The sequence below is a fragment of the Terrapene carolina genome, unplaced genomic scaffold, assembly GCF_002925995.2.
Source record: "Terrapene carolina triunguis isolate 2854851 unplaced genomic scaffold, T_m_triunguis-2.0 Scaffold139, whole genome shotgun sequence".
Classification (NCBI taxonomy): Eukaryota; Metazoa; Chordata; order Testudines; family Emydidae; genus Terrapene; species Terrapene triunguis.
The window spans coordinates 16,296,673-16,313,617 of NW_020664490.1; the positions used below are offsets into that span (position 1 = coordinate 16,296,673).

The 16,945-nt window shown below is 41.2% G+C and overlaps 1 protein-coding gene across 1 annotated transcript; it reads left to right on the plus strand.

The window, feature by feature from the left end:
• The first annotated feature begins 300 nt into the window (after positions 1–300).
• Positions 301–10,865, plus strand: SPRYD7 (SPRY domain containing 7). Its single transcript, XM_024208579.2, has 5 exons — positions 301–435; positions 3,136–3,252; positions 4,350–4,516; positions 6,769–6,871; positions 9,807–10,865. Exons 1-5 carry the CDS (start codon positions 330–332, stop codon positions 9,902–9,904), a joined length of 591 nt encoding a protein of 196 aa, XP_024064347.1. The 5' UTR covers positions 301–329; the 3' UTR covers positions 9,905–10,865.
• The last annotated feature ends 6,080 nt before the right edge of the window (positions 10,866–16,945 follow it).

A 16,945-nucleotide genomic window follows, 5' to 3' on the forward strand; every position in this document is an offset into this window, starting at 1 on the left:
CTGCCCCAGTCCAGATCCCGCACCCTAACTCCCTCCCAGAGCCTTATCCAGGTGGGGGGGGGGGTAGGACTTGGACCCGTTCTGGGCTCCACCAAAAATTATACACGCCTCGGTGCGTGTGGCCGGGCTGCAGGCTGACAGGGCCCCGCAGCTCCCTCCGCCGCCAGCCCAGCTTCGCGCGCGCCGAGTCCTCCCAGCCTGCAGGGGGCGCGGCGTCACCCTCCCTGCGCCCCATGCGCTCCGCTCTCTGGCCGGCCGGCCGCCTCCTTGCTGCGCGCGAGCCGCCAGGCCCGGCCCGGCCCAGCCCAGCCCAGCCTAGCCAGGGAGCGATGGCGGCCTCGGTGTTCTGCTGCCTGCGCTGGTGCGGGGACGGCGGCGCCGGGCACATCCCGCTGAAGGAGATGCCCGCGGTGCAGCTGGACACGCAGCACATGGGTAAGGGGGCGCGCGCCCCGCCCCGGGCAGGGACCCCCGCAGCACGGGCCGGGGGACGCCGGCTCCGGTCCGCTGGGACTCCGTGTTCGGTCCCTCCAGAGCCGGGCCGGGGGCGCTGGGTCCGGTCCCCCGCCCCCGTGTTTGCTGCTGCTGCAGTTGCCGGGCTGTTTCCCTGAGAGCTCGGGCTCAGCCAGTCTCCCCAGCTCCGGGGCGGGGTTGCACTTAGCCCTCGCCCCATGATCGCCAGGCTGCCCTCGCCCCCCTGCCTCACACCGGAGGGTCAGCGAGCACCAAGTGTCACCGCCTTCTGCAGTTTGACACAACAGCAGCTTTAACCAGGGTTTCTTCGTGGTGTGAGGTGGAGGTGAATAGTGAGTGTTTATGTAGCACTTTAGATCCATGATTATTATTATTAATTGTAGGGTTGTGGTGTTTTCCTGGCAAATAAAAGACAAGGTGCCCCTGCTTTGAATCTTACCATTTATCTTGTTTATTTTTTCAGTTACTATATTGTGCCTATCAGATGTCTTTAGTTCCATGTACATGATAACATTTTAAAAACATACGTCATGGTGATCGTTAACGGGGCTAGAAAATGATATTTAGAAGAATTTCCCCCAAACCCTGAGGGCTATCCCCACTCAGATGACCCCATTAAAGAAGAAGCCTGACTGAATAGTTAGGTTTTATAGTATTCCACAAAGGTGACCACACTGAGAGTCTGTCAGATCAACAAGGCACCAAATTCCACAGTTAATTTGCTTTCACTGAGAATGCCCTGTCCCCAGATGTGCCCGATCTGGAGACATTCAGCTTGAGTATTTATTATTATTTTACATTTATATTGCAGTAGCACCTACCAGGTTGGGCCTAATTATGCAAGGCACTATACAACTATATGACAAATGACAGTCCCTCCCCAAAGAGCTTACAGTCCAAAGTGATCTTAGTTATATAATTGTGAGGTTATGGCACAAAAAGAAATGATCTCTAAGGCACACAGAGCCTAATAAAAGACTAAGTCAAAAACAACACCTTGTGTTTCATTTGGAAAATAATTGGAATTCCGTAGTCTCTGAAGTACTTGTGTAATATGATCCCAGCATGAAAATGTTGCTAAATAACCAGGCAGCAGTATTCTGCTCTAGGTTTAGTTCTAAAGCTTGGACTATAAACTGCTGGTCTACTGGTATGATTATGTTGGTTGGGAAGTGATTATTTATTTATTTATTTTTTACTGACATTGGTAATGGTACCTTAAATTACCCTTCCCATATGGGAATAAACTATACCAGTATAAGCCATTTTTTACTGTTATAACTGTGTCCACGCAAGGGTGTGTTTGCTGTGTTAACTATATTAGTATAGTTAAAGCAGTACAACTTTTGTGTGAAGAGCAGGGTGGAGTGGTCTTTCGGTGTAGTCCTACGTAAAGGGCATTGCAACAAACCAATTTAGAAAGGCTTACTCCTTGCCAAACAAATATTTAAAAAAATCCTCTTGGCTACAAAACATCCAGGCATCCTCAGAAATTATTGGACTGGCTTTTGAGGACTCTGTCAGCATAGGCAAAGACAAGACAAATGCTTATTAGAGCTTTCGAGCTAAAATCTTCCACGGGAGAGTGTAGAATTTAGCAGTTCAATGTTATGTTGTGTGTGCTGGCAGGTACCTTTTTAAAGGAACCTCACGATCAAACCCCTTAAAAGGAATCTTACTATTGATTAATTCTTGGTGACCACAACTCGTGAAAAGCATTCTGTGCCTATCCTTCAGTTCCAGACCAAGAAAAGGAGGTGGTTTAGAGAAAGGTCTGAGCCCTGCATCTCCTTTCTCATAGTGAGTGTCTTTCTAATTAAATGATTGTAAGCTATGCTGCTGGGATATTTGAGGAAATGTTGTAATCAACATGTTGCCTTAAAGCCTGACAGGAGAAATTAAAGAATATAGATTTTAAATAGATGAACTTGTCGTAGAAATTTCTGTCCGTTCCAGCTGAGGAATAAGGAGAGACAGACACAGCTAATCAAGCAAGGAGCCCCGGGAGGGGCGATCCGTTTATTTCAATTGCAATTGGGTTCGAGCTCATAAGTCGGCAAGAACCCCGAAAACACTTACACCAAAGCATTATATTCAGTTGACTATAATAATCTATCGCTCCATAATTGGCCAAAATTTGCTATCATTACCATACATAGTTAGCAAGCTACATGTATCCACCCCTGTTGTGACCCCTTATTGTTCATCTACTTGCCCGCCCTCCCCCCACTCCACCCCGCGCGCGTTATTTGCAAACCAAGCAGTTAGTTATCTACAGGAGGCAGGCACAGAAAGTTCCACTGTCTCCAGGTTTGGAGTTTGGTTACATTTCCTCTGGAAGGAACTTCCTGAGTTAAGACTATCTATAGCTAACGCTGCATATCTCCCTTCTTTTTTCTCCCATGTGTACGTGACAAATTTGCCCCCTGGCAGTTAAGTAGAATAATTTTATTTCAAACTCTAGCTGAAAGATGAACTAGCCTATAAACACATCCTTTCTTTACTTGAAAGCACTGCACAACCTAATTCTGATAGATGAATGAAGCTCTTACTTGGTTGAAAGAGAAAATAGTTCTTGTTGTTCTTGGGGTTTTAATGGATATCTCCAAACTTAAAAAAACAACATTTTTTGAAGTTTGTGTATTTTATTTGTGTATGCAGGAACAGATGTCGTCATTGTCAAAAATGGCAGAAGAATATGTGGCACGGGGGGTTGCTTAGCCAATGCACCTTTGCATCAGAACAAGAGCTATTTTGAGTTTAAAATCCAATCCACAGGTTAGTTAGCAAAATTATTTTCTACTTTAGATTGGTATTTGAGATTTGACTACAAGCAGGCAAAGCATCTGCATCTTTGGTAATTAAGTGCACTGCATCTTTGGATTACTACAATGAGAAATAACACACTTTACAAATATCAAACTTTTGTAAGAAGCTAAATTGTCATCTTGTAAGAAAGATATGTCATTTTTCTCTTTTGCTGCTTTGATTTATTAAAAACAATGGTAAATGAAATTACTAGAGTTGCCAGTATTAAAACACTACCATGTTTGAACACTCTTGCATATGTTTTTTCAATAAACATAATTTAGAGCTACTTTCTGCTAAAATAATTAATATTTATATCGCATTATGAGCATGTAAAATACTGTGTATATAGCTCTTGTACTTCTTGTCCAATAATATTTACTCTCTGTCTACATTTATTTGCTATTTTAGTACGTATCCAGATTCTTCTCCTTTAGCTTCTTGCGGGCCATTGTGGGAATGATTCTGTGTTTAGAAATGCAGCAGAGAACTCGCAGCTTGGGGGTGAGGGGCTTAATGTGGTTTTAAGCCACCTTTGTGTCCTCCCAGTTCTGGGCTGCTTCCAGGACTGAAGCACCCCCAGCGTAATTTAGACAGCCCCAGGCTGCCGTATGAGCTGCTGCATTGTCTGAAATTACCGGTGTGTATATTCTGTGGCCCTGCCCCCGGCATGGCCCCTATGCCAAGGCTTGCAACTGAATCCTCAGAGACATCCTTTGGTTATCTTCTGCAGTTCCTTTGCCCCAGGAATCCTCCCCCGGTGAGAACTGCTGCTCTAGTCATTTTGTGTAATAACTGGGTCAGAGTGAGGGCTAAGACTTTTACCCCTTAATTTTTATATTGATGGCTAATAAAAGAAAAACACTAAGGTACAGCATGTTTTGGAAGGATATTTTTAAGTCTGTCTCAGCCTAGTGAATGTAATTGCTAATGCTTTTCAAATTAAAATTCACTTGTGATATTGCTGTCATTGGGGCACACACTTGGAATATATCCCTTACTCTCAGTCTGAGATTTCAAAAGAAACAAACAACAGTATTCTCAGAATATCATCATCATATTTTCAGGGGTTTGGGGTATTGGAGTTGCAACCCAGAAAGCAAATTTGAATCAAATTCCACTTGGTCGAGATGTGCATAGTTTAGTGATGAGGAATGATGGAGCTCTCTACCACAACAACGAGGAGAAGAACAGGCTGCCAGCAAACAGCCTTCCACAGGAGGGTGACATTGTGGTGAGTTTCCTTAGTTCTTGTTAATGTAAATTTGTCACTGTGTCTGAATAGTTCAGCAATAGATGTTTCTGGGATTTTCCAAAGCAGGTTTTGCTGTCAGCACCGATGCAAGGCAAAAGGGAATACAGTGAACCCTTGTTAAAGGCTAGCTTTCCATGCAAACAAGCAAATTAAACACAGAATTTTATTGAAGCCCTGAAAAGTCAATATCTGATAAAAGGATTAAACCTATTAAATTAATATGCTTACAGTGCATCAGAAGGTAATATTCAGTAGGTATTGACTTGTAAAAAAATGTAGGCTTATTAAGTGAGTATTTCTAGTACTCCTCTCGTCTAGCTGGAGTACCGCAGTCGATGGCGAGCACTTCCTGGTTCGACTTATCGTGTCCAGACAAGACGCGATAAGTCGAACCCAGAACTTCGATTGCCAGCCGCCGAACTAGCGGCTGGGTGTAGACATACCCTTAGTAAAACACAGTTATGTATTTATCATGAGGTCTTGTGCTAATAATGCACCCTAAGTTAGGCATGTTCCTTTCTCACTGTCTTTTCTAATCCACCTCACTAGCAGGGGCATAGTTGGAACAAAATTTGGCTCCAGTATTTTTTGGGGAGTAATGGGTAGAGGAAAGGTCAAATATTCCTTACTTCTCTTCTCCCCAACTATCTCTCCCTTTCATAGATTTTTTCCATCCCCACACACCTTTTCTGGAGAAGTGAGCTAGACATGAAGGGGCTCATACCCTCTTGCCTGCCCTCTTGTTCATCAGAAGTACACTGTCCCTTTAAGTGTTTGCTCTCCTAGCCTTTCAGTTCAGCTCCCACTATCCTCAGATCCTTATGCTGTCTTCCTCCTAGGTGTGGCAGCAGGCCCTTACAGAGTCCAGTCTTCCTGCTACCTCATGGTGTGCAGGAGGAAGGATACCCATTTAGGCTGGCAGGTTTTCCCCTGCAGTCTCACCTCAGTCCTAAAGAGGTTTCTAGTCCTTCTCCTTCAGTGGCTTCCTGCCAGTTTGCTGCTGATGCAAGGTAGTCCTGTGCCTGGATTGCTTATTTCAAGTGTTGCAGGTCAGTTAGCCACACCTGGGGAAGTAGCTATTCTGTCCCTTTAGCCCTTAGTGACTGTGACAGAATGGATTTTATATACCCCATCACAATAGTGCTTCATTGCTACCCACTGCTACTAGGGTTGTTGAATTTGCTTATAAACTTGACAGGGGGCTGTCACCGTAGAGATCCCAAGCTCTTTGTGGCTGGGCTTCCCTGTTCAAAGATGTCCCAGAATGCACTGGAGATCGAGATGAGGTTGTACCCAGGGAGCATAAGAGCTCTTTGTTGGTTAGCATGCAGAGAGAGTGGCCCTAGCAGCCTTGGAGGAAGATTTGTAGCAAAGGTATTGGGATAAAGGGGTTTTATTTTTAGCCAAGCTGGGATACGATTTAGAAAAGGGAGAGGAAATTAGACTGGGGATAGGGAGAGAAAAAATTGTTGGAAAGACAATTGAATGAATGAGAGATACTTGGGACTCTGTATGGATCATGCTCCCTCTCCCTCCTCAACACTCCTAAAATATATTTAAAATTACCCTGTATATTTAAAGGGGTCTACTGTATTACTAGTTTTTTAACATTATTAGAATTTTTTTTAAAATACACGGAAGTGATCAGATTAACATTGTTTCTGATACCAACTTTTTCAGTATCTTTTATTAATTGCTGATGTTTGTGAGTTTCATGTACATAGATTGTTGCCAGGTGTCTGAAGTTTAAAAAAAAACAAATCCCCTGGTGAGATGGTTTGCTTGGAAGAGAATCTTGCTGTGTTGCCATCTCTTTAAAGGCTCACTCAGTCTATTTAGTCTGCAAAGCTGAAGCTAAAACACTTGAAGGATAAGAAGTAACAAATGCATTACTTTGCTAACTGCCTGAGCTCTGTAAATTCACAATTTGAACTATGTTGGTTAGCTTCTGTTCGTCAAATAAGTGGATTGTTATTGCTGCTGTCCCCTGATTGGCTAAGCCTGCAAGCGCTTGTGAGTTCAAATGTAATTAAATATTCTTAATTATTGACTTTTTAAGTGTCCGGAAAAATAGTCTAGTGAGTTCTTTTAGGAGACTGTGGTTTATGCCATCATATTAGAAACTGCCCATTGTGTTCAGCTAGACTAGCTGTAAAAAGAAATAGTAGTAAACATTCTCACATGTATCAACTTGATGATCTTATGTTAATATTTCCTGCTTTGCCTTATAGGGTATTACCTATGACCATGTAGAATTAAATGTATATTTAAATGGAAAGAATATGCATTGTCCAGCTTCAGGAATCAGAGGGACTGTCTATCCTGTAGTATATGGTAAGTTGGGTTCTCAAACTTATTCAATGTGGTCAATCTTAATAGCAATATTCTCTCAAACCACCTATCCTACTCCCAATGATGTGGCCCACCTGTCTTCCCAGTCACAATCGAACAGTATCCTTTGGCAACTACAGCAATTGGTTATGGAAAAGTAATATTAGGAAAGTATCAGTATATATTTTGCTTCTTTCAATGCAGTTTAGTAGCTGGAAACAAGGAGTACCACCACCTAGCTGTGGACCACCAGTAATGGGTCCACAGATGACAGCTAGGGAATTACTGCAGTTAAAACAAGTCATGTAAACATACTGTCAAATCATCAGGTATTGATAAAGCTACACAAGGTTTTGCTGACTCACCCGCAGATAAATGGGTTAATCCAATTTCTCTGTGAAGTTTGTATTCATGCCCCCTCTTGCTCATGCAATACTAATGCAGTAGCATTTCAATTTTTAAGTCAGATTTGGATAGGATGTACATTTTTATTATTTTTCATTTTTTATAGATAAACTTTAATGCGGTAGCATCTTCCATCTCAAAATACTTCACAACTGTAACAAATTGATACCAAATGTTATATAGAAATCACTTCCTCTCTCAAAATGCAGCCATCTCTACAGTGAATCATGGCAACTGCATTGACAAAATACATTAGCACAACAGTTTTGAACAGGAAACAAATATCATATCCAGTCTGCTTAGGCAGCTTAAGAAACAATGTATTAATTTTGTGAGTTGGAATTTGGCCACAATGTGAGTTAACCCTACCTTACTAAAATTCCAAGGAACTCTTTGCAAATCCTAGGTACGTAGGAGTTCTGATTGTCTCATCTGAAACGTTGCACCTCCGCTTGCACAGTGCCTCATCCAACCCTGCTGAGGGATTGGTTCAGTACTAAGAGAGAAGAGTACTACTGATTGAATCCCCAATATTACTACTATTATTTTTTTGTAAATCTCTCATCCAAGTACTGACCTATCCCAAACTTGCTTAGCTTGTGAGATGTGACAGGACGATAGTACCAAGTGGTATGGCTGCTTATTATTTCATAATGAACTGTTGGCACGTTTCTGTGTCTGTCTAGACTCTTTCTTAATACTACGCTTTCTGAATGAAACAATCTAAATTTGCTTTGGAAGTTCTGAATGTTACAAATTCAGGTGCCAATTTATCCCCTTTAAAACTGTTACAGTGAAGATTATTTCATATTGTCATTTTGTGTTGTTTACCACATGGTGCCATTATTACAAATGGTTGCGCAAACAGGAATAAAATATTTGCCACAGTTTTATTCCTATGAACATTGTATTATTGGGATTCTGGCTGCCAGATACCACATTGGTGAGAATGGGAGAACAGACTTTTGTTAGGTAGCTAACACGTCATCTTCCCTTTGCTTTGGAAATGGAGTTACAGTGGAGAGAATTTAGACCTCGGGAGTAGGTAGCTTTCATAAACAGTCTACTTGCTGCAGCAGGAACTTGGGCTCCCTGGTCTTCTGTACCTTTTTTTTTTTTTTTTTTTAAACTTCCTCCTCCTTTCTCCATGCCTAATCCCACACCATTGAAGTTTTAGGCTTGGTTGTGAGGTGACTTTTTATTGCCAGACTCCCTCTCCTGTCATCATCCTTCAAGAGCTGACATAAATTCCCAAGAATTTCCATGTTTCACAATGGTTTAGTTTATTGCTGTAACACCTGATGATTTGCAAATTACATTCAGGTGACACCTCCATGTTATAAGTTACAAGTAATAAAACCCTTAATTTAATGCTATGTATTCATAGGCATATGAAAGGAGAAATTACTCTCAACCATTTAATTTATTAATGTTTCATACCAGAATCGTAGAGATTTTTAAAATAAACTCAGTACAGAAGGTAAATGACATCATGTTTGGGAACTTAAAACACAAGTCAAATTCAAAGTTGCTTCCTTCAGCAGCTGTACCCTGGGCACATCTGCACACATATTAAAGTATAAAGTCAACACCACATATAACAATACAAGATAGTACTTGTGAGCTCAGTTAAGGCTGCTGTGGGAAAAACCGAATATCTTGACTTCAGGATATCTAAATTCTTGATCAAAATATTGTATTTTGGTTTTTGTTTTGTTTTGGGTTTTTTGGGGGGGGGGCGGAGGATTGGCATTGATATACTGCTGTCACATGAGGTGTGGCTTAGAGGAATGTTTCTTTTAAAGACTCATTAACTAAATGGATCTGATTTTTCTGAAGAGCAGTGCTACACTATGTATTATACTTCACTAAAGTTGCACATGAAGTATTGCAGCAGTTAATGATCTGTCAGAATTTCCATTTTAATCCTCTAATCCTCCACCTAGAATTAGGCAGAAAGTCTCACGGCAATATTATTGTTTTGAAAAATACTGATTTATTTTTAAAATCCAGGTGTCTAAAAATAACAATCAAGCGGGGTTCCGATGTCATAACCTAAGCAGATGGCTTGACACCAAGCAGGGGAATGGGAAGCATGCCATAGAGATGCATCCTCTTTCATGTCTCATCATAACCATGCTTGGCCTGTGGGCTTCCAAAGTAGTGGAGGGGAAAATGAGGGCCCTAGAAGTTGAGGAGAGTTGCTTTAAGGCTTATTAGCATGCTCAGTAAAATAAATAGCAACATTTTCACTGATTTCAGCAGAGTCCTTTGCAAATTGAAGTATTCTGTAGGAAATAAACTTGTTTTGGCCTGCTTGATTGTATTCTAGGATCTTTTCTACAGATTAACCAAGAAGATCTTATTTATCTCTACTGCATGGATGTAACTGATATATTGGAGAATATCTTTTGTGTTTCAGTCATTGTGGACACACAATGTATTGATGTATATAATCTAATTTGGTGTAATGTATAGTCAAAATAAATGCTGTTCTCCTCTAATTATTTTTCTCTTTGCTTCTGTCCTGCAGTTGATGACAGTGCCATCTTGGATTGTCAGTTCAGTGAATTTTATCACACTCCTCCAACAGGGTTTGAAAAAATACTCTTTGAGCAGCAAATCTTCTGAACGTCCTCATACTGAAAACTTGCACCCCTACACTGTTACAAAGCCTTTGCCATCTTAAATAAAGCTTCACATTTACCTGTAGGAAACACATCTGTATTTTTTAGTAAAGTACTTGTGACTGTTGTCTGAAGAACCAAAATGTTAACTGCAACACCAGAAAATTGTGTTACAAATGGTAGATTTTGACAACCGTTTTGTGATGTGAAAATCAGTGTTTTGGGGCAGTTTTTTCTGATTTGTATTTGATGTAAATGGAAACTAAAGGGTATAATTGCCACAGTATTAAATGAACTTTTGGTTTCAATTTGAGCTTTATAAAGGAAATAGTTCATATGCGTGACAGTATGTTTCCATAAAGTTACGGGGTAGATAGTTCTCATTGTGATTTTTCCTATTCCTTCCCTCTCAGAAATTATGTACCTTGTAAAAAGAGAGCACTGTGCTAATAGTCTGTTTGGATTGCAATGTCCTTGTTCTGCACAATGACTAATGATATGATTGGCAGCTAGATTTTGTTTTTTCTTTTGAAACATGTAACCTACCCATTTCTAGTTGTTAAACAGCTAATATTCCTATTGAGTTTATATAAATCTCATAGCTTTTCATTTGCTTTAAGGGTGACAGAATACTTTTTAGTAACAGTCAAAGTATTATTTTCTTGTATGTAAAAAAGCAAACCCAAACACCAGATGTATTTATGAAGACCATCATGCTGTGTTACTCTGGTGGCAGAGTAGGTACAGATTGTTTAACTGTGATGTACACAATGGCAGGGAAGGTATGTTGGATATTACGATGAATCTTTACATCTAAACTGTAAATCAGATTATTCTTTATGGAATATTTTATTTAAATGTTTTTTTTCTGGAACCAGTAATAAAATGAATAATGATTAACCTGCTGTTCTAAAACGTGATTCCGATAACTATAAAAGATCAGGTGATTCTTTTCTTGTCATGTATGCAGTATGCTTTCTAGTCATATTTTTTGCAAAGAAAACCTTTTTGTATATCCTGATGTGTGTGTGTGTGTGTGTGTGTGTTTTTAAGAACTTTTAGTAAGATATTTTTTGGCTGTCCATGGACTAACGCATTTATATGATGAGTGACTGCTGTGATGCCTTTAAATATTTGAGGTTCTTTTATTCTGAACTTTTCAAATACAGCTGACTTTCTCTGAGCCTTTCACTTCATAATTTTCTGTATTTGTTTAAAGACTTCTTCTTGGCCTCAAAAGCCTAGCTTTTTCTTTACCATGCTGTGATCTCCCAGTGCTGAAATTGACACAGCAACAGATGATGCCATAATACAGAGCTCCTATTTGGAGCATGATGCCTCTTCTATAGTATAGTATAAGATTAGGAATATTTGGGGATTGGGATGAGAATGGAGAGGGTTAATGCTCTTCCCCTGAAACTTGCAATATTAGCCACTGTTGGAGGCAAGTTCCAGGCTATGTGGAACGTTCTTTTGGGGCATGACCATGTCCTTGTGCCATATATGAGCTGAGACAAATCATGATGCATCTGTAATCAAGTTTGTGAACTCTTGAAATTAGAAATGAATCTATTGGGGAAGGAGTGTTAAATCTGGGGAGGGGAGTGTGTTCAATTTCCCCTCTTGTTGCTTCTCCTTGAGTAATGTCTCCGTGGTCCTTTGTGCCATGTGAAAGAATAGGAAGATGGAATGAAAGCATTTGATATGGAATTAAACTTGCTGGTATTCTTGGGGGAAGGGAGAAGTATTTAAAGAAACTATAACCACTGTATCTAACTTCAAAGAACAAACAACTAAAAATGTGTTTTTTAATTTATTAAAGAATACTTACAGGAAGCTGCCATCCTGAGTCTGATGTAGAGTAAGACAGAGAATCCAGGTTCTGTTTGAAAGCACAGAGAAGACAGTGGTCTTCAAAATTGTGAATTCTACTTTTAAAATGTTTTGATAAATGTAAGTGTTTGTTTAAATCAGTTGTTAATTTTTTGGGGACAATTTAAGAGTTTACTCTTACATCTCAGAAAGTTGCTGATTTCCCATTATTTTAAATGGGATGTGAATTTTCTGTCCTATTGTACAATATGTCTTTCCTCCTCTTATAAAATAACAGCTCATTTCATTGTAGACAGACATATTGAGTCTCACTCGAATACCACATGAAGTAATGGAGAACATTGCACTTACTGTTTATGAATCTGTCAATATGTAGAAAGAGTGCACTTTTTACCTGCTAACAATAATCTTAAAGTACTTTGAACAAGTGGATGATACTGTTAACCCATTTTACAGGTGAAGAAAGAGGCACAGAGATTAAATGATTTGGCCAACATCTCATAGCAAGTCAGTTGACCTAGAAATAGAAGGATGCTTCCAGTCCTATGCCTTGTCCAGTGGAATGGGCTATAATGGACGTCTTTAAAAATTGCTCTGGTAATCAATTTTTAATAATAGTTAGCTAAATATTTACCAAGTAGTAAAGGTGTTAACCAGAAAGAATCATAGTCATTTTTAATTGAAAGTGTTAAGGCTTTTCCATTAACTATTGATTGCACCTGTGTTTGTTTAATCTTTGAGGGTTCTGACATAGGCAGCCTGCTGTAGCAATGTGTAACACTTTATGCTGTACGTTTTCTGGTCCTTGGCAGCAAAATTTGTAGTCAATAGGTCTGGGCATCAACTACTAAGTAGGCTTGCCAGAGCATGTAATCCAGTTAACATGTTTATCAGCAGCATTCTTATTTATACAGTACGATGGCTGTGTATAGTATTTTGCAGATAAATAAAAATGAGGCTCCTATCTCAAGGATCTTAAAATCCAAATTAGACAGCATAAAGCTAGGAAGGACGAATGAGGAGAGGGTTGGGAGGACAAAGATTGTAACCATGAATATCAGGAGATATCAATGTTAAGTATGATGATCTAGATCTGATACGGTTGTTTGCAGTGAATAATTCAATTGAACCCCTGTGTCTGTTGGTAAATTATCCATGATTTGATTTTCACAAGTTTACTCATTATTCAATGAAAAGTTTATGCAAATGTACTTCAGCCTCTAGAATTTGTTGTTCACACTGTTCAATGGGTCTTTCGAGTCCCATGAGTACTGCTTCTCCCAGATCCATACAGAGCCTTCAAAGATGGCTTTGCAAACCCTCTGGTGACAATGCTCATGTGAATATATACCTGCATGAGAGTATACGCAATATTTTCCCTTTATGTAAACTTACTTCACAACAAAAAACAAGGAAAAGAGATCTGAATATGATTGATGTGAATTCTTGAATTTTATTTAAATGACTGTTTATATTTTTGCAGTGTTCTCAGCTCTCCTATCCATCCACACTGTGTTGATTCCTCTTTTCATAGCTGCAATTGATTAAACTGGAGATTGAGATTACAGGAATTCACAAGAGAACATACTACTTCTCTGTACTTGTATTCTTCTGCATTTCTTTACATATCAGCTCACTGTAGACTGAGCAAAGTCACAAATTATCCAGATCCATATGCATTTTTGATCTACCTACAACTGTAGTTGCCGTTCCTTTTGGCTTTGTATTAACTAAAAATTGAATTTAAATTTACATTTCCTTTAGTTTGTTTAGGAAAATGTTGAATAATAGCTGCAGTTTTGAAGTGAGGATTCATTAGATAATATTTTGGTCAACTGAAGATTGTAGAATCCCACGTAGCTGGAGATTTCATTTGGCATTTATTGATAAGATTTTATACCTTGACCACTTTATCCGGAATGTACTGCTGACTTGCCTTTGACAAGCAATTTTCACCAACTCAGAAGTTTATTTTGATCCAGATACCTGTGTATTTTTGGCATAAAATACTCCCTAACAAAGCTAGTGAAACAGTTATCCAGTGTAACATTTTTTCACTCATGAAAAGAACACAAGTGACGCAATTCCAAGTTCAGATGTTTTAAGGCTGAAGGGAATTTAGATTTCCCAACAACAGAGATTTTAACGTGCTACTCGCCAATTGTACTGGAGCATCTAAGAAACATGACTCAATCTTTGTTTCTTGCAGCTAGGAGCTCTTTTCTGCTGAACTGCCAGAGTTTTCCATGGAAGTGACTTGGCATCCACTCTTGCTTGCATTGTGAATATAATCTTGAGTTAGATTGTGTGCACGATTCAACCCTATTACAACTTCTCTTAATTTGTCCTGGAAGTAGAGAGCAGTGATGTTAGATTTATTTATACAGCGTCTCATAAGAACGGCCATACTGGGTCAGACCAAAGGTTCATCTACCTCAGTATCCTGTCTTCCGACAGTGGCCAGTGCCAGGTACCCCAGAGGGAATGAACAGAACAAGTAATCATCAAGTGATCCATTCCCTGTCGCTCATTCCCAGCTTCTGGCAAACAGAGGCTAGGGACACCATCCCTGCCCATCCTGGCTAATAGCCATTGATGAACCTATCCTCCATGAATTTATCTAGTTCTTTTTTGAACCCTGTTATAGTCTGGGCCTTCACAACATCCTCTGGCAAAGAGTTCCACAGGTTGACTGTTGTGTGAAGAAATATTTCCTTTTGTTTGTTTTAAACCTGCTGCCCATTAACTTCATTTGGTGACCCCCTAGTTCTTGTGTTATGAGAAGGAGTAAATAACACTTCCTTATTTACTTTCTCCACACCAGTCATGATTTTATAGACCTCTATCATATCGCCCCTTAGTTGTCTCTTTTCCAAGCTGAAAGGTCCCAGTCTTATTAATCTCTCCTCATACAGAAGCTGTTCCATACCCCTAATGATTTTTGTTGCCCTTTTCTGAACCTTTTCCAATTCCAATATATCTTTTGAGATGGGGCAACCACATCTGCAATATTCAAGTCATTTAGGCCTAGATTTTAAAGGTATTTACATATGGCTTTGCTCAGCATTGCAAAGTCTGAGTGACTTAAATGTCTGAATCCCATTTTCAAACACAGTTTAGTACCCTAAGTCTCATTGACTTTCAGTGAGACTTAGACTTTTGAGGGATGTCTACACAGCGAAGAAAAACCCACGGCTGGTCCATGCCAGCCAACTGGGGCTCAGGCTGCAGGGCTGTTTCATTGCTGTGTAGATTTTGGGGCTCAGGCTGGAGCCTGGGTTCTAGGGTGTGGGAGGGTTCCAGAGCTTGGGCTCCAACCCAAGCCCAAAAGTCTACAGAGCAATGAAACAGCCCTGCAGCCTGAACTTGAGTCGGCTGGCATGGGCCAGCCGTGGGTTTTTCTTCGCTGTTTAGAGGTACCCTACGTCATTTTTGAAAACAGAACTTTTAGTCCTTCTGTATCTCAGCTTCCCATTTTACAGATGGGGATAATAGCACTTCCCTGCTCACAGAGGTGTTGAGGATAAATGTATTGAAGATTGTGAGGTGCTCAGATACTACAGTGACGGGGGGCCATGTAAGTACCATAGTCTGTTTTGTCACTGACTTTTTTGGGAGGAGTATTGAGCCCCTGTTAAGCTGTTTCCCTATTTCAGATATAGTTTAACTTAGACCTATTTTTCCAGCTACTTGTAAATTTATACTTCACCATCAGGTATTAAAGCAAGGAATGTGCCTATAATTTTGTGAGTGTGGATTGTTCGCTCCAAATTTACTGGCTCACTTAGTCATTTGCAGTGGTGGTGTTACCATTGGTTCTCGGATATGAGAGAGACAAGATGATGAAGTAATATCTTTTTTATTAAAGCAACTTCTGTTGATGAGAAGATAAGCTTTTGAACTCCACAGAGCTCTTCTTCAAGTCTGGGAAAAGTAATCAGTGTCACAGCTAAATCCAGGGTGGAACAGATTGCTAAGCATAAGGAGTTAACACATGTTGCAAGAAACCATTCAAAATCTCTTGCACGCACGTATGGTATCTGCAGAGCAACATTCTATAGATACAGTTGTAAGTCTATTAGCCATTACAAGGCTTCCTCTGTGATATTGTGTATATCCTCCAATTCACTTTTGAATCCATATTTGGGGCACTGCATTATGATGTGTTTGACGGTTTGGATGTTCACACCACAGTCGCATGAAGGGGAGTTTTTGATTTTCCACTAGGGCATCAAGTACTTGCATCTTCTATAGCTTGTTCTGATGTGGTCCGAAGTCTGCATGGCAGGTGGAAACCGGGAGGGCAGCTTGTTGAGTTAGTAATAATGTACTTGTTTGGAATGGTAGACAAGATCCAGACACTTTGCCATTCCTTGGCCAGATCCACAGACATGAGGTGGCCACGTGGTCCATAGTGATTTTTGCAATTTCAGGCATTGTTGGGGTATATTATTAATAACCTGCTGGATGGGAAGTTCTGGGTAGTCATCGGACTCCTCACTGTCAGTTTGTAGCTTAAGGAGTAACTCGACTGCCATTCATGACGTGCTGGTGAGACCCATCAGCATATTCCTCAGCAATTCGGGATCCATTCCCGCAGACCAAAAGGGAAGACAGCGCGTGCAGTACAAAGAACATTGAAAGATGGCACAAATGTGGATGGAAGCACAGGGATTGCTGGGATGTGAAGCGATGCATAATGGGGCATTGAGACAAACAGGACCCAGAATGCCCGCACCCCTCTCCCCCCTTCCCACAAGCCACAGCCAGTGGCGTAGCCAGGATCTAAGAGCAGGGGGAGCAAACATAAAAAAAGGCGCCCCCCCCCCCTTGGTGGCTCCTCTGGCCACGCTCCCCTTGGCTCCTCCTCTGGCCACTCTGCGCCCCCTCCCCCCTTGACTGGCTCCTCCGGCTGTGCCGCCCCCTCCATTGGCTGCCGGCCGCCATGCTGCACCACCCCCCTCGCTCCTCCGGCCGCGCCCGCCGCCCCAGCCCATTGGCTGCGGGCCGTGGCTGCAAGCCGCCCTGCTGTGCCCCTCCTCGCTCCCCTGGCCGCAGCTGCCGGCCACGCTGTGCGGGCCGCCATGCTGCACCCCCCCCCTCGCTCTGCCTCCTCTGGCTGCGCCCACCGCCCCCCCATTGGCTGTGGGCCACCCTGCTGTACCCTCCCTCGCTCCTGCGGCTGCCAGCCGCGCTGTGCGGGCCGCCCTGC

Bases quoted from the DNA above. Each gene is read 5' to 3' on its own strand.
- SPRYD7 (XM_024208579.2), top strand. From the start codon at position 330: ATGGCGGCCTCGGTGTTCTGCTGCCTGCGCTGGTGCGGGGACGGCGGC. The intron at 3,253-4,349 runs GTTAGTTAGCAA...TCATATTTTCAG, and splicing joins GTTTAAAATCCAATCCACAG to GGGTTTGGGGTATTGGAGTT. The intron at 6,872-9,806 runs GTAAGTTGGGTT...TCTGTCCTGCAG, and splicing joins TGTCTATCCTGTAGTATATG to TTGATGACAGTGCCATCTTG.